Raw genomic sequence first — 25,039 nt, forward strand, 5'->3', positions numbered from 1 at the left:
TGTTGCCAAAATGTGAAAAAAAAAAAAAAAAATCTAATTTTATAACACTTGCAATAATGCAACTAATGCACGCAATGCAACTTAACAACTCTGATACATGTGTCATACATATACGTTTCATTTGACGTTTTGGCCACTGGGGAAGGGCTATATTCGGTGCCCCTCGGACAAGCGGGCCCACCTACAGGGGAGACAGACTGCTACCTCCCCTTTTCTCTGCAACTTCTGACTTCTTGTCTAAAAAACGTTGTACTCCAAACAATGCGAGTGCCTCTTCTCTCCTCCTCGTGCACTCCGAGCTGAAATCGGAAGACACACTCGTGGCTTTACCGGCGTTCACCACACACGACCATTAATGGGACCAGACGACTGAGTGAGGTGGTCGCGTCTCTGTTTAGAGGAATTTGAAAGAAGGCTACAATGGAGAGCGCGTTTTACCCCGTGGTGCGGCTGTCCTTCCCGGGTTATATACGAGTTGCGCTGCAATGCATGGTGGTGGTGCTGAGCCAACGTGGTGAGTGGTGAATATTTACTTGACTCTATTCCTTGCAGATATGTTCGCGCTTTGCAAACGACCACCTGACATTTGACGTTGACGCACGCATTTTGTCAGACAGGCATGTTGATCGCTTTACTTTATCAACCATGATAACTGTTTCCCAACGTTACGATCAATGAATAGGCAAAACAACCACTCTAAATGTAAAACAAACCCTATAGAAGTCTACAAAGAAAAACGAAGATGAAATATGGATGTTAAAGAGCCAGTGAACCCAAACTCATTTTTTTAAATTTGTCTGCATTAAACCTGGTCTTATCTTCAACAAAGTAATCTATGCAATGGTATCACTGTTACTGAAGTAAGTCTAAAATCCTATGTTTTTGCAATTCTCCGCAAAACACTACGTGAACGGTCCGCTCTGCTGAACGCAGGTGCGTTCTGTTCGTGACGTCAGACTACCTTTTCCGAGGCATCGTGACGTCGACCACGGGACACCGGCGGCGCGGTGTGTGGACGTGTGAATCTCCGTCTGGCCAGCTTTTTATATAATGTCCGAGTGAGGGTTATACTTCCCGGACACCGCTATAGTGCGTGTTTCATGTCCAACGTCGCTCATTACAGCGCTCAAACACTAGCCTACTATAAAAGTATAAAAAAGTTGGCGTAGGTCGTAACCACGGGGATTACACGCCCCCCTTATTTATAAAACTCTCCCAAACACGTTCTTAAGTAAAACACATCATTTTCGAATTCCATCTTAAACAGCGGGTTCACTGGCTCTGTACATTGACGTTCATCTTGACATCTCAACAGTGTGGTCCCTGGTTTTAACTTACTTAAAATCAAGGCTATCAAGTATTGTCTATTGGTGTATGTTCATTTATTAATTGTATTAGTTTACATGTTCTCATATGATTGGTTTGCATGGTATAAAATCGAATGCAGTCTGTCTCATCCTGCCATTGTTGTTCAGATCTGAAAAGCAACTCTTATATATTTCTCTTGATCGATTGAGCATTCCCTACTATGACTTGAAGTCTAATGTGGACACTGGAGCGGTCACAAATGATCAGGAAAACAGAAAACAGTTATTAAAATATTGTTGGATGAGTTGTTAAAGTACTGTAGCAATTTATTTTAGCTCTAATCATGTGACAAATAACAACACACAGTGTGTTGCGACATTTCGTAGGTTAGTAACTCTTGACCTCATGCTTTCAGGGGGCTCTCCACTTCCGAGTCACGGGTGACGAAAGTAAAATAAGGTCGTAGAGCTGGCGATAAATCACAGTCTAAAACAATCTGGCACTTGGGTACCTTTCTTGTTGGTTCGTTTTCTGCCAATTTGTAACTCATTTGGTAGGTGAAGGTCTGTTCGGACACTGAACTCAATAACACAACAAAAAATAACATAGATAACAAAAACAAAATACACAAGAATGGTTGCAACATGAATTGTTGTGTGAGCCAGTGTTTCTGACTAGGATGGTCTTGAAGGCCTGACAGCCACTGGCTTCCATTTGGCGGGTGAGCGACAGCCCCCCTGGGCCATGGACCCCCAGCCACTGTTGTGTTAACACCCTGCTCTCCCTAAATACTGTTTACTGAACACAAACGAGACGGGGTGACTCAAAGACATCTGGCGAGTGCCTTCGGGACTTCCAGGATTTACCCCCCTATGGGACGGGTGGGGGTTAAATCCTTTAAGCTAACTTCCCTCTTTTTTTCTATGTACACTCCTTCAACCTCTGTCCTCGAAACGCACACACAAACACACACACACACACACACACACACACACACACACACACACACACACACACACACACACACACACACACACACACACACCGTTGCTGACTGGAGCAGTGCAGACTACAGCAAAAGTCTGGTCGAGTTTAGTCTAGTCTGGCTTGTTTGGGTAACCCCTGACCTCAGCTGTTGCAGGCCCAGCTCCCAGGCAAGGTGTACGCACAGACAAACCAAAGACGTAAACAAGAGGCATTTGCTCTTCAAGTGCTTTGTTTAAGCTCGGGGTCACTGACACTGTGACTCGCTACCGGTCCTTTCAAGGTTGTGGTGGTCTTCAGACACTATCCATACCAGCCATGCTTGCTGTTCCCGGTATATTTCAACCCTTGGTATATTAAGGCTTGCTACCTCAAATGCTCCAAGAGGTCAGTTTAATTGAGTTGGAAGTTTGATGATTTTCTCTTGTAATTGTTGGAAAAATAAATCCTACCTTGTAATGACAAGGGAGGTAGAAGCCTGTCGGGTCTTTGGACTTTTTTTTTGTATTACTGATGTTTTATTTTGAGGGGTTATATCAGTGTAGAAATTCCTATGGTCCTTTCTTTGTATCCTGCTCCAGCATTAAACTATAGTTCCCCATACTAGTGTCATGGGCCATTGGCTTCCAGGTCCTCTCCCATGGTGCATGGGGAGGCGAGGAGGAAGAGAGCGATCTGTGTTATTGTAAGTCATTTAGATAACAACTGGCCATGAAATAAACCATCCAGCCCACTGCTCTTCTTCCGGTTGACATGTTAGTCCTATGTCTACTCTGGACCATTTCCCTCCTGTTGCCCTGTTCTCAGTCAACGCTCAACTCATTGTTGTATCAAACATGTGCTGACTGGGACTAGGGCCATTATTTGCTTGCAGAATGAACAGTAGAATCAGTGGACGATGGATGGTTTTCATGATGGATGGATGAATGAATGAATATAAAAATGCAATGATTAAGAAAAACTTAATTTGGGACTGGAAAGATAATTGTTTGATAATTGAATATTGCAGTGAATACAAGAGTTCAACAAATATTTAGTGTGGTTAAGCTCATGCTCGCCCACTGGGAAACTATGATTTGGGTTTGTTTTGAACTGGTCCACTTCTGACCCATATAGTTCAGTATTAAGTCGTGATGAAGTCACCAAATCAGGTATCATATAATCAAACCCAAAGCTTTATTCTCAATTTCTTCACATTTAACAAACGTACAAAGGAATCGAAACAAGTGCATAAAGTACACAGGCACAACAGATAAAGACAGGTAAACAATAAAGTGCACAACAGATAAAGACATTTACTAATCTAAAAAATAAAGAATAAAATATAAGAGTGCAAAAAATAGTCAGAAGTAGCAGCAATATATTGTATGATATATTTTAGTAGTGCAAAATATATAAATTGTAATATATAAATTGTAGTGGTGCAAAAAACTGTCAGTAATAGCAGCAAAAAGTATATTGTATGATATATTGTAATGGTGCAAAATGTTTAGATGGTAGTAGTGCATGCACGACTACTTAATCCCGATAATGCAACGTAAAATAGCACAACTGCTGTCCACTTACCTCCTCACTCACTTCCGATGTCTTTAAAGCGCCAGAGTGCTATCCCGGTGGCCACTGGACCCTGAGGAACCCGTACCGTAGTGTGGACTTTGACTCCACTGAGATCCAGAACACGGCCATCCAGGACCTCATCTGCGACCACTCGCTAGAGGCCGGGTGGTACCGCTTCAGTGTCAACAACAAACCGGCAGAGATGCCCACCAGCTGCGTGGAGGTAAGGGGACAAAATAATCACCACCTGCCATGCTATGTGAAGACCTAGTCGCAAGCCAGAAGTACAACAATGGCCGCTTTTCCTTCTGCGTTTCAAATTTGCTCAATCTCGATTGGCTCATGCCAACAAGACACGAAACGTAAAACAAACAATTATTAGGATTAACTTAGAAGCAACGAATATAAGTAAGACATAAACAAGAACCAGCTTTGTTTTGTGATGGAAACAATAAAACGCAAAGCTGATTTGGAGAAGAAGAGAATTAATTTAAGGGCAGGTTAACAATATAGTGCTCATGTGCTACAGCAGTACCTGACCAGGCTGCACTGTGTAGGGGGGTTCTTTACTGTCCAAATTACAGGGCTTCCAGTACAGAAATTTCCTTTCAATAGACACTTAAGTAGTTCGCCTCACTTTACACAGGTACTTCTATTAAACCATCATCTTATTTTCTCTTATCCTTCCTGTATGTGTCAGGTGCTTGTTTTTAGTTTAGCTACTGCTAAAGACAACTTAACGCACCACCGTTTTATATGGTCCCAAAATGATAGCCCTATCTAAACTGTGAACAGCAACCAAACATCCTAACCATTCCTTATGTGGGAAACGCAACCAAGGTTGAGTGTGCCCTCAGACCCTTATTTGACCCCTTTGGGCAAAGGTGCTTGTTACACATAACATTGCTAAACGCTGTTAATGACACCAGTTTGCATTCCCACCCCAGATGAACCGGTGTGGTACCCAGGCGCCTGTGTGGCTGTCCCTGAAAGACGGGCCCCTGCCCAGGCCTGGCGAGGTGAGGCAGCTGTCAGCCTGCGCCACGTGGCAGTTCTTCCTTGGCGGCACCAAGGACTGCTGCCTCTTCCGCATCCCCATCACGGTGCGCAACTGCGGGGACTACTTCATCTACTACCTGCAGCCCACCCAGGGATGCATGGGCTACTGCGCAAAAGGTGAGTGGATGGTCATTATACACTTGTCCGACCAAATTGTCAATGGTCGGACAATTACTGGTGTTACTTTCAGTTAGTAGAAGAGCGCTTATAAATTCATTATTTTCGGGGCTGGTAGGGAGATATGTATACAAACAATCAGAGCGGTGAAACATTAAAATAGTTCCTGGTTCCTCAAACTGTTGCCGAAATGTGATATTATTATTATTATTATTATATATTTTTTAACTGAATAACACATGCAATAATGCAAGTAATGCACTCATTGCAACTTAACCAGTCCCTATGATATCCCTTAGGGAGTGGTTTTGTATTTTTTGTATTTGTATTTTATTTTTGAGTATCAATTTATATACTGTGTTGATTTAAAAATAACATTAATTATGAAAAACAGTCATATTTAAATGAGGCAGTCTACTTAATGCATGGTGAAGATGATTGAGGCACTTTTATTGACTGACAATATCACAGATTTAATTCCGTAGTTTGATATGGATTGATAAAATAAACTGTTCGAATTTGTTTTTTTCCATAGTAAACCATTGCAATTTACAGAAATAAAATATTTCTTTTCTTGTAGTTGCACCAGACTTTGGTCCAAAACTGTGTCTACCCGGTGAAGTTGAGGTCAACGGGAGATGTAAAGGTGACAATATAAACCAATGCTCCAATGTTCAGTGATTTAATATAAAGAAGAATGTGTAATAACATCAACTCATTATTATAAGGACTCCAACGACTAATAATATGTTTCCTGAAAATAAAACTGGGATGGTGTCATAATTCATAGCCTTAATTTAATGATCATTGGCTAATAGAGTTATATTGAAAAAATTGTCACACAAACCACAATAAAGCCCAAAAAAACCCCACTGAACTTAAACAAATTACTTTTTCCACCATGCCTCAAAATCAGCCAGCATTCCAGCCCTGACCTCCAGACCCACCATCACCCCAGAGCTGGTGGGCAGCAGTGTCCACCTGAGGTGCTCCTTCCTGGGGCCGCCGTCCAGCCAGGACCTGGGCTACCAGGTGGTGTGGGCGCGGCACATCGGCCACAGCATGAAGGCAGAGATCAGGCAGGAGTCCACCATGAAGACCTCCTCCCTGGTGGAGATGGATGGTCTGCACTTCAGACTGGGGGAAACGGTAATTCCTAACAGACCCATGTCAGGGACAGGGGGGGGGGGGGAGAAGTCAATTTAGTGGTGGGTCGCGCTGACTTCTGTGACGGGGGAGGGGTTGTGTGTATGTGTTGTGGGGTTGTACAAAGAAAGTGTGTTGCATGCCATAAGGGAACGGTAATGTCTGCATGGGGGCAAATCTGAACATGTAATTGGGTAATAAAGTGAGTAACATCCGTTTCCCCCCCCCCCTCATAGTTCTCCTGTAGTGTTTCTACGTTCAGAGCGAACTACAGCCACAGTAGATCCACGCCGAAGGAGAGCGAGAGCTTCTACGCTGGATTAAAGGTAAAAATAAACCACCAAAAAGAATAAGCTGTTTAACAGTTCTGCTGTTCCTGACCAAGATATGAATGATTAGGGTTTATATTTGCATATAATGTTAAGAAGAAGTAAAATCGTATTCTGTCCCTTTATGAGAACCCTGAGAATGAACATTCAGGTAAACACTTTGAACTTGAAGGAAGAACCAAGTCTTAGAGGTAGTACGTTGAAACTGAAGTACTCAACTGAGTACTTCAGAAACTGAGTACTCAAGGCTTAAGAATTAAGTCATAAACATGCTTTCACATAAACTTTAGGATAAATGCTAATTAAGGTAATTAACAAAAGAGCAGAGAAAGCAACAAAAATACATCAAAGACAAAGAGTTTATCGCAAACCCTCTCCAATAGTTTACAGTGCAAAATAACAGAATACACCATATCAAAGAGTGGCTGTTTGTAGGTGACTAAAAACCCACTGTGACCTATAACCTTGAATAAATATTGGAAAGTACACAAACTTTAGATGCTACTCAATTCGACACACTGGACCTTTAATGTGACATATTATACCACGTGAGTGTGATTAGCCGTTACAAGCCGTTTTGAAAATCTGCCTCTTCTGACATCACAAGTGGGCGTGTCCAACTAGTTGCATGACGGATAGATGAGCAATGTTTGCTACAGTCCACTAAGTAGGCTGTTCAACAGATCAATCAGCACACATCTAAGTCGACACGCCTACTTGTGATGTCAGAAGAGGCAGATTTTCAAAACGGCTTGTAGCTTCAATCACACTCACACCTGGTGGTATATTATGTCACTTTTAAACGATTGGACTAACGTGATCTATCCGCTGCGATCTCTGTCGGTAGTTTTCCGTGGAGACGCTGCACATAGCGGAGAACAGCAAGGAGCACCAGGTCAGCATCCACAGCACCGTCCCGATCCCGTGTCCACGCCTGCAGCCGGGCCACCGGTGTGGCCTCCCTCTGGTCCTCAGTGTTCTGGACCCAGGTCAGTCTCACATTGGGTGCGTCAAATGGTAGAGATAAGCGAGAATGGCGGGATTTCCCAGCATGCTTTGGAGGGAGGAGTACGAATTTCAGTTTCATGGGATTAGCAGCGAGAGGTGGGAGAAAGGGAGGGAGTTTAAATAGAGAAATATACATTCTGAGTTAAATGTTTCGATATTGCTTGGTCAAATTCTTGGTAAAAAAATAAATAAAAATCTCCTTGTGTTTGTTGTTGTTGTTGTTGTTGTTGTTGTTGTTGTTGTTGTTGTTGTTGTTGTTGTTATGTTCTCATTGTTCTTTTCCAGGGACTGGTAACTGACGTGCACTGCTAAAAGTACATCTGAATCAGAAATTGCACCTCTTTAGACCAGAATTAAGCAAAGATCCCAGACCCTCACTCAGCCTACACGCACACACAGACACACTCATTCAAGGAGCACAACAAGTCAAGGAAAAAAACACATAAACGCATCACCTGTCGATTCCCCCTTCTCGTGTTTCAACTCGCCTTGGCGTGCCAACGAGCCAAGTAGCCAACCCATCAATGCTAGCACAGCAGCTTCAAGACACTGTGTTTACACCGTTTGCTCCAGCTGACACCCGTTAACAACCTCGTTATCCTCCTCCCTGTCGCCATGCAAACAGACAGCCGGGACCACGAGGCCCCCAACGTGGCCCTCTCCACCTGCCAGCTGGCCCTCACGCCGTCCTCGTGCACGGATGCGGGCTGCGGCGGCCGCGCCTCCTTCACCCTCACCGCCGTCACCGACTTCACGCGTGACGGGAACCGGCCCAGCCTGGTCAGCGCCGGCCCTGCGCCGGGGGCCCCGCGGCTCTGGAGGAACTACGTCTCGCCCCCCTTGAGAGTGAGTGGGAGACCGTCGGTTGGTTTGGGATTGAGATGAGAGTACATGACATTACATTAGATTACATTAGTAGTAATTCAATTCAATTCAATTTTATTGATATAATCCCTTAACCACAGGTACATTTTCAAAGGGCTTAACAGGCCATATGCTTGTGACACTAATTCTTCCGCATGGGGGTAAGAAATGTATAAAATAGACCAATAGACCAGCAATAGAGTAGTGTTCTCACGATACCAAAAGGATGTAGGACACCTTCATAAACATCCTGAAACTGATACTGAAACTTCACCACAGCTAAGAACTTAAATGTCAGTAAAGCTAAGACCTCCATCCAGCAGGGGAGTTGTATAATTTGGTGATCAGTCTACTTCAGTGCAGCACTGTATTGGACAGGCTAACAATCCCTGGTTTGGGCTAGAGTTGAACGATAAAGTGGTACTAGAAAGGTAACACAATACCCTGCCGTTAAAAAAACGTTTGTATACTCCTTTTATTAGTACCGGTACTTAAGAATTACAGCGTTTTAAGTCGTATTTCCAACCGTTGAGCTTTAATTGGAGAATGATAGGCTTGGCTGCAACATACTCGGCGCAGCTAGACTCGGTCTGACCTATAGTGCTCTGCCGCCTGCCATATAGTGGAAATACTGGACAATAAAACGTACAGCACACAGCGATATGACACAGTTTGTTCCTCACTTTAATCCAGGTAGACCGATTATTTGCAAAAGTTTTCAAAATACTACTTTGATATCTGGTTGTGAATATAGAAGTGAAATATCAAAGAAATCTCCTAATCACCAAGTATTGGCGACATCAGATTAATGCATAGCATTGATAAGCTTTGATACAACTCTGCCCTTGATCTAATTATTTACAATAATCCAATTATTATGGTTAGAAATCTACAAATTCACTTTCTAATCATCTACAATGATGAAAAAACCAAACAAACTAGACCACACATAAACTAAAATGTTAGTGATCATGAAAATAAGAAACAGAAATCCATGGAGGAAAAGAGTAAAAAAAGTAGGAAACATCCGGCTCTAATAGCAGATAATGCCGATATAAGTGTTACATTTTATGCTGCCTTTTGTCTGCAGCAAGTGGCTTGGAAGTCCCCTCGTTGTTCCCTTGAGAATTGGTGATTAGCTTCCATAAGTGCGGCTGTCAGTCTTCCGCAGACACGCTGTCTCCATCACGAAGCTATCTGGCCTTCCATCTGTGTTCAGTGAAAACTTCAAAGGAGTACGAGTGAAGTCAGTGGGGGCCCGGGTCGGAGTGATCTTTTGTTCCCTTAACCTCCACCCCACTCATTCCCCTCAGGTCACAGTTCAGGACCTCCCCACCTCCATCTGCTACTCCCTGACCGATCCGCACATCATTACGCTAGACGGCAGGTAATTGACCTCAACCTGTTTGTCGTTCGCACTTCATTAAGGGAGCACTCGTGGCCAAAAGCTGTACAACAGGTTTGGAGATACAGTGGTGCTGTGTGGTGCCGCTATGGACGGTTCTTAGAGTTTACTTTAAAATAATCCTGGGACTGAGGCCAGATCCGGGAGGGGTTGCTGCTGTGTCTAATGTCAGACTTTTTTTCATGTGTGCAAATTTCTACCGTTAAAAAAACAAACTGTGACTTTTTACACGTGCCTGATGAAAACATTAAGAAGGCAACCTATAAATAAATGAATGTCAATGACTGCTAAAGGGAGTTTTTTTGACGGCGGAGACAAGGAATATTTGTATTACCGACTTACATTTTTCTTACCATGTTTTGAGTACATAAAGCAATGCGAAACCAGCGCTGAAGAACACCCTCTGTGCGTCCCTGTTTGGCATCAAAGGCGCTACGAGAACCAGCAGACCGGAACCTTCCTGTTGTACCGCAGCCTGAGCAGGAAGTTCGAGGTGCACGCTCGCCAGTGGGACTGCGGTAGCCGGCACTACGCCGTGGCGTGCACGTGCGGCGTGGCGGTGCGCGAGGAGAACGAGGTGGCGGTCTTCGACATGTGCAACGGGCAGCCGCTGGAGACGCGGCCCCAGCTAACCGTCAAGACCCTTGGGGAGGGGCCCGGCCAGAGGCGCCGCCTCAGGATCCTGGAGGCCCACCAGGGGAAGAAGGTCACCGTAGGTATCTGAACCATGTCCCCGGTGTGTCCTGTTCAACAGGAAGTGATGCCGCAGGAAGTGATGCAGAAGGAGGATGTGATGTAATGTGATGTGGCGGGGGCAGCCTGTGTTGTTCTTATAATGTTTAAAACAGTGACAGTGGGAATCTTATGGGTTTGATGGGTTTGCTACTGCTGGGTCTATAAAGTTGACACTACAATACTCGGAACATATTTACCCTAACATGTCCATAACACTCACAGCAGCTGTAGTCCAGCATGGACACCTGCAGAGTTAGATGGATGAAACCTCAATAGATTTGGAAAGAAAAGGATGACGTACTGTACAAAACATGTATTTTACTAAAATAGAACAAACATTTCTACATCAGATACAAAACCATTACCAAATGTTGCTCAACGCAATCCAGAAAGGGCTGGAACACCAGAGTCACGCAGTGAGGGGTTAATCAAATTGTTTATGCCAGATTAAAAACTCAGCAAACACAGATATTAAATGTGGAACTTAAATACGCACAGACGAATATGTAATGAAATAATTCTAGTAGTTGTTGTTGCACTAGAATGACTTTGAGACGTTTGTGATGGTGATGCTTTGTTTATGATTCAAGACAGTTCCAGGTTGCTCGTTGATCTATTTTCTGAATGACAACCTCTAATCAGCTGTTAATTAGCTGCCGACTGTGCCTCTCCTCTCGTAGTTGATCTTTCCCTCCGGGGCCTCTGTTAGGGCCGACGTCAGCGACTGGGGGATGAGCCTGAGCATCAGAGCGCCCGGCCTCGACTACGGCCACACGGAGGGCCTCTGCGGAACCTTCGACCGCAACATCCACAACGACCTCCACAGCTCCGAGGGCGTCCCCTACCCTAGCGAGGAGCTGGGCCGCTTCATCGAAAGCTGGAGGTCAGTCAGGGTCACGCCCTTTTGTTACCAGGAAGATGTTATGGAATGATCTAAATATCCTTAAGAAGGGGCAGGTCGTCTGAGGTGTTTTAACCCTCTGTATTCCCCCGGCAGGTTGGGTCCGGGGGAGAGTATGTTTGACAAGCTGCCCACGGTGACGAGGCAGGCATCCAGGAGACCTTTCTGCCGCTGTCACCGAGGATACACCGCCGTCGGCTCCCAGTTGTTTGGTGGGGGGGGGACCAAGGACCCTGTCGCCTCCTCTCCCCACTCCGACTGCTCGGCCCACGACGACGTGGACTACACCTCCCTGTTCCCCTCCATGGACACCACCCTGGAGTACATCCAGAGCTCCCGGCAGGACGACAGCATCCTGGACATGTCGGCCTCGGACCGCCAACACCCGCTGGAGAGACGCCGTCCGCACCCTCGCCCGCAGGAGGAAGACGACCCACTGGACGGGGAGTTCAGGGAGGACCACCTGCTGTCGGTGGGACGGCAGCGGAGGCAGAGCCTGTACGAGTTCCAGCCGGTCTTCATGGCCCAGAGCCTGACCCAGGGCCTGGCGTACTTCTTCCCCGAGGACCACCAGACGGAGGCCCGGCCGGCTGTGTGGCCCAGCTGGCCCACGCCCAGCGGCCTGACCTCGGCCAAGGCCCTGGAGGTGTGCCAGACGGCGCTGGCCAACTCCTCGGTGGGGGCGGTGTGCCGCGACCTTCTTGGCCGCCGCTTGGACGAGGCGGTGGATCTGTGCATCCTGGACCTGCAGCTGAAGGACGACCTGAGCTGGGACGAGGCGCTGGTGCCGTACCTGGAGAACGAGTGCGAGCGGAGGCTGCTGGGGAACCGGACCCTGCGGGCGCTGGAGCTGTCGGCCCCACCGGGGGCCTCCGGCGGTGTGGTCACGGCTCTGCGCTGCCCCAACTTCTGCAGCGGCAACGGACGCTGCACCACGTGGGGCTGCCATTGCTTTGCGAGTCACAGCTTCTATGACTGCAGCCTGGCCATCAGTGAGTCCTCCATAGAGTGACTTTAGTACAGTTTACTTTAGTTTAGTTTATTTTGATCGCATAGTTTCACAACATCACATGCATACATAAGTTTAGAAAACACTAGAAAAAAAATGACAAAGTTGTAATCTAAATTTATACATTGACATTTCTTAGTAAGAGAACTGATTGAAAGGTGTAGGTTGAAGCACTTGCTTATACAATTTTACATTATGTTTTATTTATTCGTTTTTCGTAGGTCCCTCAGAATCTTATTTTAAGTATTATTTTTTATAATTGTTATTATTGTTATAATGAATTCCTGTTTATTTTATGCATATTACATGAAGAGTTACAAAAAAGAATTCACCTTCATATTCACAGTGCCATACATGCCTGACTTTTGTACTTGTTAAGCAACTTTTTGGTTTGTTGACTGCAGTCTCTCACCCAATCCGCTGTCTTCGGATTGGGTGAGAGAATGCATATGAGATAACAGTGATCCGTCTTATGATAGGCCAGCCGGTGGAGGTCACAGACTTGGAGAGCAGCGGCCTGTGTGACATCCGGTTATTCGACTGCCGCAGCATACGGGTCTTCGGACTGGGTTTTATCGACTCCCCCGACATCAGCTGTCACGCCACCAGACTCGAGGTGAGATATAGCAAGGTCCAAGGTCAACCTGAAGGGCTTGTGAAGACCAGTTTCAGTTTCAGCATCTCACCCATATCCATGACACATATCCCCCTGTCAATGCATCAACTAAGCCGCACGGCCTGCTCTGTTCCACCAAGCACAAACAATGACATAATCCACGTTAGCCAATACTGTGTTTTAGTATATGCTACACGTGAACCTCCTAAATGGTGAAATTTGATTGGTTCGCTATCTCGGGATATTGGGCAATATCCCATGATTGAGATCTCAAACTCACAATATTGTTTTCATCGCAAAAACACGTGTGATTGCTAACAAACTGCTAATAAAAACAAATAAATGCCAGCAAAAATTGTTATCTTGTTTGTTTATGTAGAATATGGGTCGTATATGTAGAATACTAAAACAATTATTCACCTCTTCGGCGAATAATTGTTAAATATCAACCTTCTCTTCCACGATCTGACTTCATCGGCTCCTCGTTACAGTACATGAACGGTGCGTGGATTCCGGGGGAGAACCAGCGCACCAAAGCCAAGTTCCTGAGCTCCAAGGCCCTGGACTGCGTGGTCCCGTCCCTGAGCAGCACGGCCGTCCTCAGCGAGGACTTCATGATGGAGGACAAGCCCTACGCCCGCTGGGAAATGAGGGTAACTAGCACTAGCCTCTAATCCCAAACTTGTCAGGAAACGTTGTTGTATTGGATCCCCCTAACAATGTGTCAACTAAGCCCCAATGCCTGCACTGTTTCACCAAGCAAAAACAATGACATGATCCAAGTAAACCAATACTTCGTAATAACAACTTTCTCTTCCACGTCTGTGTCCATCTATGACAAGCCCTAAACCCGATGGAAATCGAGGGTAAGACGCTAGTAGGGCTGAACGATTCATCGAATTCAAACCAAATCACAAAGGCTGCGATTTGTTTTGAGATTTGTTGCTGTTACTGATTGAAGATCCGGTCATTTTCTTTTACAATTCAATTGTTGTTTAAAGATTTTATAATATCAATTCATGCATCATTCATCTCCATACATAGGCCCGGCCTAAAGGAAAGAGCAGTTTTATATGCTTACTGCCTCCAATGTTGGTCATAAAAAATTGCATACATGGTGGAAATAATCGCAATTACATTATTTCCCCAAATCGTTCAACCCTACGCACTAGCCTTTAATCCCCTTCTTGTCAGGAAACGTTGTGGTATCGGAAATTGCTCATATTCCCAGATTACTTTTTGAACCGGGGCTCAAATATGTGGCGTCCACGCCGACAACAATCCAGGTTGGCATTATTTTAAGGTGAGCCTTGACATCTGGATGGCATCTTTGCTTTTTTAGGGGCCATACCAATGTGAGTTTGACTTATCGCTTCTAAAGCCGTACATATGGCGCATATATGGTTAGCTTAAATTATTTAAGATTTGGTTCAAGGCCGCTTGTGTTGAACATGTGTGGATAGACGCTGAGGGAGATTTGAGATTTGCAAGGCGTTAGTATTACGTTCTCTATCAAAACATGGCCGCAGTTCAATGTTTACTCTGCTACAAGCGATTTGAACAAAATACTTTCTTTCTCTCTCGGCGAATTGCACACCCACCAAGACACTCATGCAGAAATAGGGCACAAATGAGCATATATTCCATGTTTTAGTCAAAGTGTTGAATGTTGATTGTGTTTCACGTATATCAACATGGATGTCAATATCTGGGATTAAATGGTGAAATTTATGATGAAAACAACTAGTTTCCCTGTGTTTCTGTTGAAGACAGGGACAGGATCTTGTGTGATAAGTGATGGTATTGAAGATGAGTCACAGCAATTTGTCCTTTTAAGGTACCAGCATGTGTGAGTGTGATTAGCCAATACAAGCTGTTTTGAAAATCTGCCTCCTCTGACATCACAAGTTGTTGTGTACGCCTAAATGTACGCTGGATAGATCAGTCTACCAGCCTACCCAGTGGACTGTAGCAAACATTGCTCATCTATCCGTCATACATCTAGGTGGACACGCCCACTTGTGGCGTCAGAAGAGGCAGATTTTCGAAACGGCTTGTATCGGCCGATACAAGCCTTGTATCGGCTTGTATCGACACACTCACACCTGGTAGTATAATATGTCACCTTTAAGACCATGTCAAATCACTTGTTTGGTTGTAGAACCCCCGGAGGACTTGATTGATCGCAGACTGTGTAGGAGATTGTGAAGGGTTTGGATGCCACTCTGCCAATGAGTTTAATCTCATCATCCTACATCGTATCATAGTGTCGATATTTGTTCCCTGAACCAGGTGACCAACGATGGCTCTCAGTACAGCGAGGGCAAAGTGCTGACCATCTACGACGGCATGTGCCAACAGTGTGAGGCCTCACCGTCTGGACTCTGTAAGTTAAAGGTAAACTCTTCCACTCACCGGTCAAACAAACGCATCCAAAAAACGTCCAAGGCCTTAGGAACACAGAGCGCAAATTATGTTAAATATTTGTAGTGGAGCCAAAAACAAAACATAATCATTTTATTGCTAGCTGGATTCATATTGTACTCAAGGCTAAATGGGGGGTGGTCCAACCTATGCTAACATTTTCCATCACCAAAAACAGTTTAGAGGGAAGACTTTTGTACTCATTTGTTGTAGTAAGGCAATACAAGCTGAACACATTAGTTCACTGAATTATATTACTCCCCTGACGTAGGCTCATCAGCTGATGTTGGTTTCCTACAGACCAAAAATCCCCAAGCCTACCAAAACCCAGGAGATTACATTCTTGTTTCAATAGATGAGTGAATCGGGAGATGGGTTTGGCAGATTGTTGTGAATAGTGTAAACGTTTATTTGTAGACGTGGTTGTAAAAGAGAACCTTTTAAATATCTATCAACTGTGTTGATACTGTGGACATTAATAATGAATTGTTACAGCGCAGGCTTTAAAAATTTAACGCAAGGGCTTCATAAGTGCACATTGCTACTTAGTCAGGGCTTCAGAATGGCTACAACATGGCTAGCCAGGGCGGCTTAAAGCACACGTTGGACCGCAGAAGGCCTAATGATATCATGCTTCAAATTATTTGGTCCCACATCAGCTAGAATGACAAATCGGAGACCAAGGATTCATTAAATACACAGTCTCTGTGTTAATGCTTTCCCATAGGCCCAATACACGAACACACACACACACCACACACACACACACACACACACACACACACACACACACACACACACACACACACACACACACACACACACACACACACACACACACACACACACACACAGCGTCACACCTTTCATTTCAAACACACGACCATGGCTAACACACAAGCTTGCTTACATGCAGACCTTGCAGTGTCCCACACGCAAATACACCTGGGCTATACAACTTTGCGTGCCGAAGTGGAACTGTAATTTAATAAGTGCAGACTGGACAGGGTTAACTGGTTGTTCATTTCCTGTGTGTTATCTGGCGACCGCAGGGAGACCCAGCTGGATCAGAAAAAACCTTAGAGGAGGGAGAATAAATAATAAAATATTAACGGCATTCCAGAGAGCTGCTTTAAAATGTTGAACGTTATGACTCGTGATGTTAACTTTCTGTTTATTCTCATAACACCTATCTCTGCTCTCTCCCTGGAAGAGTATCTGTTTGCTGGGTATTTATGCCTTTCTCTCTCTGTCTGTGTGTCTGTGTGTGTGTGGTCTAGGAGAGGACGTGCAACATAGACGGCATGTGTTTTGGAGACGGCGACTCCAACCCCAGCAGCCCCTGTCTCCTATGTGACCCGGGCTCCTCCAAGTTCTCCTGGTCGTTTAACCAAGGTTGGAACGCAATCTCACACTCCTCAGCCTTTTCTCAAGCCAGTTTCTAAAGTCATTCCCAAGAATTTGCCGTTTCACCATGGCCACATTTAGCGCAATTTTGCGCTAACGATAACTGACAACCCTGCTCGCAATGGATTGCAAGCGATGGTGCATTAAGTTAAGATAACTTAAGATACAACCTTATTTAATCCTTAGGTGGAAAAATGTGGGTGGTAACAGCGGCAGGAATATAGGCAACAATAAGGATACAATAAAATACAAAGAGTAAAATACAATACACAAATTATAAACTTCATGTTAACGTAAAAATGACTATAGCAAAATATGCATTGTTTAAAGTGTAGGAATTTGGCTATTTAAAGTGTTCACCGTAGATAACTAAATACCAACTATGTACAGGGTATAATACTTACCCTGCGTTCACACCAAAAGATGCATTTGCTGCCCGAACGCGTTGACGCCTGAGTTTTGCGGCGCGTCAAATCAAGTTTTGCGGCGCGTCAAACTTTTGACGCGTGTCAAAAGTTGAATTATTTCAACTCGAGCAGCATTTGACGCGCCGCAAAATACGTGAACGCGCCCTTCGCCCGTGCCCGGCAGCAGGCACGGGCATGCCGCGCCGCAAATCAGATTTTGACGCGCCGCAAATCAAGTTTTGCTGCCCGTTTCTCAGCAGCAAATGCTGCGGCAGCAAAGCAGCAACGCGTCTCTACATTCACTTTGAATGGGATCACGACGCGCGTCAACTTTTTGCATCTTTTGGTGTGAACGCAGGGTTATACCACGTGTGGAAGGAAGCTTGTAGGGGGTGGCAGTTAGGAAACAGGCATCAGATGCTTCCCATCTACCCCATTTTATCATAGACCACCATCTCGACCTCCTCCCCCTGGATAGTAACATGGGTTTGGCTTTTTTCTGCTCTGTAGGGAGTCCACCACATGCTCCTTGGTCTTGGCGATGTTGAGCTGGAGGTTGTCCTCCCCAGACCCTAGACCAAGTAAAATAAACCTAACTCAATATGCAGTCTGCCCTATCTAGGTGTGAGTGAACCCTGTGTGCAGCAGGTACACGATGCCGTCGTCTACAATGATCACCATTGAGATTACTGGAGCATCCGCATGAGGGCGCAACGCAGGAGGTCTTCCACGGATGGGGGACCTTCTTGAGCCTTAAGGCTCAGTTATGGTTCCTCATCGACAAAACGCAATGACCAGGCAGACTCTTCAACGCAGTCGAAGAGTCATCGCCTCGACGGAAGGTTACAATTTTTGGGAGGCGCACGTCCGGCCCTTGCGGTGGACGCAAGGAGGGTTCGCAAGGACGTTATGGGCCCTAAACCTCCTTGCGTTGCGTCAATGTATAACCATAACCAAGCATTTAGGGAGAGGTTGAAGAGGTCCTGTAACACTGCAAGCTGTGCCGGCACACGCCTTAAGCATCCTGGGTGGGTGCTGTCTGGACCCATGGCTTTGTTGGATCGGCACTAGGACAGCTCCTGTCCCCAGTGGCTGGATGTGATGAACGGGCTGGGGAAAAGGAGGGAAAGGGGGTCGTCAAGATGTCGTTGAGATAACTGTGTTGGGAGGGGGGGGGGGGGGGGGGGGGGGTTTCCGTAATGAGAATGTCTGCAGTGTCAATGGGCGGTTCTGGGTCCATGGTGGAACGAGACCCAGTCTGCTGAGTTCTCGGGGGGTGAGGGGCTAGGTCAGACCTGTTGAAAAAAACAGCTCATTTGCACGTGCCTGGCTCCACTCCACTAGTCAGGGCAGATTGTTTGTGTCCAGTGATCCTTATCATCTCGCTCCACAGCTCCTCGGCCCGGCCAAGGAATATTGCTGCAAATTCAACCGATCTGTGCACTTCTCAGCGCAATCCCTGCATGTAATGTCTTGTCTATGGTTCTATCAAAATGTATTGTTTCATTCTTACTTGACAAATTACACATGACTTGCATGGATAATATACAGTCACGCAAAATATCTACAGCCACACAGAATATCAGGAAAGTCCTGGCAGGCCTGATGAATAGGGGGACTTCTTCTGTTCGGCTGTCTTAGTCGTAATTTTATTGTGTCATGTTAATGTGAATATGTTGTGTGAATATGTGGCCTCACTGCACCTAAACACGTGAAGCGTATTTAGTCTGTCCACATTTTAACAAGCAGGTCAATCATACACATAAAAAACCAACACACATGCATGTGATCTTCCAAACCCCGCGCCCCGTCTGAATGCGCTCTCCGAAAGCGCTCGCTTCCGTACAGGGATTCAAAGTGTCATTGTGCCTTGCTTTTGGTGGCACGTCTCTTGTAAAGTGTCAGTGCATCTGGAGCTTTTAAAAGGCAGACCGCCGGGGAGCTGGGGTGCTCTAGAGATGGGTGGTCTGGTGGTTCTCCATCTGTTCAGGAACCTGGACTCCCCCGTCTGAGCAGGGAGGATTAAAATGGCAGCCGGTTAAATCATACTTAGATTAAAGTGGAAACAAGGATGCAGCATTGGACCGTTATGAGTTAATTATGAATTTAAGTGGAAACAAAGACATAATTACTGCATCTGGCCATCAATAAATTACAAATGAATTAAGTGAATTCCAGTTGACGATAGGGTATTATCAGTCGCTACAAATGTCCCTACTGTAGTAATAGATGCTGTAGAAAGGGTATCAAAAGGGTTTCTAATCGAACAGCTACCAAGTTTAAGAAAATAATAAATGATTGACTGCTGCGATGCAGGCAAATATGATAGTGTGCGTTCATTTTGTTTGCATGCATATCTTTGAAGTTTGGTCCTACTTGGTTGCACAGTTAATGTAGTTTTGCTAAAGTACTTAGCACTAAGTGTGGGTGGTGTGGTCATTAGTTGTGTTTTAACAACAATAACACTGTTTTTTGGTGTAGCTTCGTTCTCCCTTCCCCCCTTTTGCAGCATCAAAGGGGATAAGTGTCCAATTACAAGGCACCGAATTCCCAACATATCTTTTACGGTTGTTTAAACCTTGAAAGAGACACACACACACACACACACACACACACACACACACACACACACACACACACACACACACACACACACACACACACACACACACACACACACACACACACACACACACACACACACAAGAGAGATGAAGTAATTTCAGAGGAACATTCTAATGCAGAAGTTCATGTTCCATGCTGCTCTTCTGTCTTTTGTAGTAAACACCAGCTTTTTTAATACTCCTCTGGAGTGCATAAAAAGGACATTTCCGCCAGTCTTTTCAATTTCCTTTACCAATGTGATTTCTTTGTATCCAGCTGTGGTTCCTGGCATGATGAGGTGGAAGTGTAAACCTGTGTGGTTGCCAGTACTTTTACATTTTTGGACTTAGAGAACTTCAGTCATTTCATACTTTCATATCGTAAGAAATAAGAAATCTAAGTAAGAAATCTCTCTCTCTCTCTCTCTCTCTCTCTCTCTCTCTCTCTCTCTCTCTCTCTCTCTCTCTCTCTCTCTCTCTCTCTCCAGTCAACCAGCCCCCCGCCTTCCACCGTCCGCAGGCTGGCCTCCAGACCTTCGCCGGGGAGAGCTTTGTCTTCCAGTTGGCCGCCTCCGACCCAGAAGGCTCGGCGCTCCTCTTCCAGCTGGAGGGGGGCCCCGCGGGGGCCAGCGTCTCCCCGGCAGGCCTCCTCATCTGGAGCGTGTCTCCCCACGAGGAGGAGGAGGAGGAGGAAGAGGAGGAGGAGGAGGGCGGCAGGCGGCGGATGGTCCGCTTCACGCTGTCGGACGAGTGCAGCGCCCAGAGCAGCCACGAGGTGGAGGTAAGGAGGAGGAGTAGCAGGAGGAGGAGGAGGAGGAGGAGGAGGAGGGGGAAGTCTAGGAGAAGGCTGAGGAGGGGAAGGATGGAGGGGAGGAAGTGGATGAGGAGTGGAGAAGGATGGAGGAGGAAGTGGAGGAGGATGAAGGAGAGGAGGAGGATGAAGGAGAGGAGGAGGAGGAGGAGGAGGTGGAGGAGGAGGAGGATGGAGGAGAAGAAGTGGATGAGGAGGTGGAGGAGAGGAGCAGTACCATTTGTATATTTGCTACCCAAAGGAAACTTACGAATAAGTGACCACCAATCAGTAGTGAACTGTCCATCGGGAGCAGCAGAACGTTCTCTAGGTAGTAGCCATGTAGCCAACTCGCCTTTATACGCTAGCCAATCAGACCTTCACACTTAACCACTGCACGTGTCTCACTCCCCAGATCCACGTTGCGCCGTGCGGGTGTCAAAACGGCGGCACTTGTATCACGGACGTCAGCTTTCCCGCCGGAAGCGGGCGCTACCTGTGTGTGTGCCCCGAGGGTTCCCATGGCGACCTCTGCGCCGACATCATGGACCGGTGCCGGTCAGGCCCGTGCGGCCCGGGCACGTGCGTCAACAAGATGAGCGGCTACCGATGCGAATGCCCTCCAGGAATGACGGGTGAGTTAGGGAGAGGGAGAGGGCATCCCATAATACTGGAAACCCGATGCCAAAAGGGTTGCTTTGCAAAGCAACAATCCCCCACTGGCCATGCCTACCCATTGACAACGTTTTCACCTCAAAACAGTGATAGTTAAACAGATACACCTGTCAATTTGCATGTAAAGCATCCCATAAAAGCCCAAGAATGTTAGCTGTTTGAGTTGTAAAACTGAACAAAGGGCGTACCAGGTTTACTGGGGGTTGATTGTGAGAATAGATTATACCAGGCATACATGCATTTAGATTGATTGGTATTAAACTAGAAATTTAAAAAGTTGATTATATTGGCCAGACACTTATTTACAACATAAACTATCCTAAATAATGATACACCCGAGCCATAGAAGGAGATCACATTTTTTAATGTTCGTAAAGAGGTAATTATAAGGAGAACAAAAACAGTTATACATACCAACACTTCACTGAACACTGGTATCACACTCTGGATACAGTTAGTACCTGGTGTTGTCACTATCCATCATTGGTCAAAGCAGGTAAGCGATCAAGGTGACCTCAACCGGATCCATTTCTAGCCAATCAGAAGGGCTATTGCTGTAGCCAGTGTTTACCCCCACAGTTGATGTCCTGGAGGTTTATGGTTTTATCTTTGGCTAACATGCCCTGTGTTTCCTTGTTTGTGTAGGTTCACACTGCGCGGAGGACGTGAATGAGTGTGAAAGGACTCCCTGCTTCACCGGGGTCATGTGTGTCAACAGCTATGGCTCCTACAGCTGTGCTCCGTGCCCCAAGGGCATGCTGGGAAATGGAACTGCATGTACTGGTGAGTTTACTACACACGCCAAGCCATTTGTTGTGTGCACAACACTATGAATATATTTACACATATGTTTTTATTTTAACCACCAGACGCATTCAGGGTTACTTCACTCCAATCCCGTTTAGGTGTTAGCAAGATATTCGTCAACTTTGTTTTTAAAGGCCTTTATCACAATTCAAAGTCCTCAGATGGACGCATGTAAACTTCTACCGACTTTCCTGAGTCATGTGATGCTCAGCCAGAGCATCTGTGATGCTTTGCATCACAATGGGCTCATATGCTACGGGCAATCGCCTAGTTTGTCAGAGAACATAGGAAACTCTGACTAAAGGTTTGCATGTTTTCATTTAGATATATACAATAAATGGTGCTGTATGTAAGATTGGAGAGTTGTAAAGAGTGAGGGCAGAAGAGAGCCAATCATGCATGTGATGCCATGATTGATCACAAAAGAAAGAGCTGGGAAAGGTCAGAAATCCCAATCAGGTCAATCATCAATTTGCGCAGCAAACGCAAAACCAATATTCTCTCTTCGCATTTCAATCATGTATAGCATGATATATCAATAATTCTAACCACATCCACTTCCACCATTAATGCCAAAATAAATGTGTTAAGCCTAAGCAAAACTAAAGGGTTAATAGTTAGTATGAATACATTTAACATGATAACATGACTCCCTGCACTGGAAACCAGATGGAGGGATATGCTCCCCCCCACACACACACACACACAAAAACACATACACAGATACACAAATGCAGATCACACAGAACACACAGAAGAATGTGTTTCTTAGTGTCAAACACGTAGAGAGAGAGAGAGAGAGAGAGAGAGAGAGAGAGAGAGAGAGAGAGAGAGAGAGAGAGAGAGAGAGAGAGAGAGAGAGAGAGAGAGAGAGAGAGAGAGAGAGAGAGAGATTCTGTCACGATAACTTAACCGTTGAATCTATATTTGAGCACATACATTATATACATTGGGAAATGACCAGTCCATAGCACTCTCAAAATAACTAGGTGGTGAAATTTAGGACCAACATATTGCCAATAATGTCGATCAGGTTTAGGTTTGTTCTTATTATGAGAGTTAAAGTTGGTCAATAATTACTAATTACATCTATCAGATAGTCATTGTACCCTCCTGTATTTATGGGTTCTCATGGTACTCTGTTTTTTGTTTGTGCAATGAACAATCGAAAATAAATAATAATTAATAATAATCAAGCATATTCTGCATACATTCAGATTCCCTCAGATTTAAAGAATGAAACAATTAAATCAGGGCTTCATACACGTGTTGAGCACAGACAAATCAGAGACTAGGAGAGAGAGCAGGAGAGAGAGAGGTTAGACGGAGGTGTCTGGCTGTGACGGGTGTGTTTGCTTTTGTCTGCGCCTGCTGTCAACCAGTGTTTCACACTAGGCTAGCTGTTAGCTTAACCTCCACTGGCAGTACATCTGCTGATACCTCGCCCCCCCCCCCCCCCTCGAGTGGTCAATCTGTCCCACTAAAGCTCTAACACAAACATCGAACTGCTGCTACCCCGCCAACAGCACAATGCAGTAGTAGGCCATGTCATTCTGCCACACTGACATATGATATGTATTTTATTCATCCTCATGGTACCTGTTTGTAGTTATAGTAGTGGTGTTAAAATGAGTCTATATTGTGTATTTTGTAGCAACAATGCAGTAGTAACGTGGGAGAGACTTATGGTACTTTCATTGGGTAAGGAGTTCCCCTAGTTCAACTGGATAGGCCATGTTCAGAAAAGTTGCCTGGGAAACGACAACTAGCCAGCTAGATCAGCTACAAAACTCTTTGTTGTTTTTTGGCACAAATCAGACCACTTTATTAACCTGGATCACCAAATCTGATGTTGTATTATAATAAAACATTACATCTAATATTATACTATAGTCATGCATTTTAAACTTAGGCTTTAAACCATTTGGTTTTCATAGATACATTTAACGGTAAATGGATACACTGTGGTTGATTAATTACAGACCGATTTAGTTTTTTTGTTGATCCTGAATCACAAATTGATTTAGTAAGAGGTGACTTTAGTTAGCTAACTTAGGTAAGCATGTTTAATAGTCATGTTTTGATTTGACTTAAGTGCAGGCCTTCAGGGAAGGTCAATCAAGGATTGAGGTGAAGCATGTAAATTGTTCGCTCGAGAATCTCTTATAAAGATATTGGAATATGTTAACATTCTCTCTCTCTCTCTTTCTCTCTCGCGCTCTCTCTCTCTCGCTCTCTCTCTCTCTCTCTCTCTCTCTTTCTCTCTCTCGCTCTCTCTCTCCACATGCACACACACCCATACAGCGGCCCCTATCAGTGTCACATCTGCTCCTCGTTTCACTGTCTACAAGCGACCAGATGTTATCCCGTATCCATCCAAAACTAGGCCGGGAATTCTTCCTGACGCATCTGGAGTTTGGCCCTCACAAGCCAAAGCAGACGCAACCAGAGAGATTCCTGGAAGAAACCCGTTCCCGTCGCGAACCAGGGTTTTCCCTGCTGAGGCAATCCCGGGTCGTACGACGGACCGTCCTCTGAGCAAGACCAGCCCTTCCGGGATCGTTCCGGTTGTCGTGGTCGACCCAAAGAAGGTTGAAACTCTGAAGAAGAGTCTGGGGAATATCTCAAACCCGTCCCATAAGGGGCAAGTCACGCCCAAGTATGTAGCGAGAAGCACGGCAGGCCTGGACAGAGTCAAACCTGGGCAGTCTATCAAAAGTGAGGCGGTTGTGAAGGCCGCTAATACGGTTTTGCCTTCCAAGGAGGAGAGAACGGCTGCTGGTGAGATGATACACTCAAGCAGACAACATAGACACACACACACACACACACACACATAACTAATAGTATATAAACGATGCAATATCATTGTTAGTTGTGTGCTGAAT

The 25,039-nt window shown here is 45.4% G+C and overlaps 1 protein-coding gene across 1 annotated transcript in view; it reads left to right on the plus strand.

Moving 5' to 3' along the window:
• Positions 1-214: 214 nt before the first annotated feature.
• The window catches only part of si:ch211-246m6.5 (von Willebrand factor D and EGF domain-containing protein), a 35,588-nt gene continuing 10,763 nt past the window's right edge, over positions 215-25,039 (plus strand). The window contains exons 1-20 of the mRNA XM_056589163.1: positions 215-514; positions 3,888-4,072; positions 4,797-5,025; positions 5,606-5,671; positions 5,942-6,174; positions 6,408-6,497; positions 7,348-7,489; positions 8,134-8,354; positions 9,686-9,759; positions 10,207-10,489; positions 11,193-11,395; positions 11,510-12,405; positions 12,902-13,038; positions 13,530-13,691; positions 15,331-15,435; positions 16,743-16,857; positions 20,368-20,660; positions 21,085-21,304; positions 21,990-22,127; positions 24,456-24,932. Coding sequence (XP_056445138.1) covers positions 421-514; positions 3,888-4,072; positions 4,797-5,025; positions 5,606-5,671; positions 5,942-6,174; positions 6,408-6,497; positions 7,348-7,489; positions 8,134-8,354; positions 9,686-9,759; positions 10,207-10,489; positions 11,193-11,395; positions 11,510-12,405; positions 12,902-13,038; positions 13,530-13,691; positions 15,331-15,435; positions 16,743-16,857; positions 20,368-20,660; positions 21,085-21,304; positions 21,990-22,127; positions 24,456-24,932 — 4,363 coding nt within the window. The 5' untranslated portion in view covers positions 215-420. The remainder of the gene's footprint in view (positions 515-3,887; positions 4,073-4,796; positions 5,026-5,605; positions 5,672-5,941; positions 6,175-6,407; positions 6,498-7,347; positions 7,490-8,133; positions 8,355-9,685; positions 9,760-10,206; positions 10,490-11,192; positions 11,396-11,509; positions 12,406-12,901; positions 13,039-13,529; positions 13,692-15,330; positions 15,436-16,742; positions 16,858-20,367; positions 20,661-21,084; positions 21,305-21,989; positions 22,128-24,455; positions 24,933-25,039) is intronic.

Source organism: Gadus chalcogrammus, chromosome 4 (genome assembly GCF_026213295.1).
Source record: "Gadus chalcogrammus isolate NIFS_2021 chromosome 4, NIFS_Gcha_1.0, whole genome shotgun sequence".
Classification (NCBI taxonomy): domain Eukaryota; kingdom Metazoa; phylum Chordata; class Actinopteri; order Gadiformes; family Gadidae; genus Gadus; species Gadus chalcogrammus.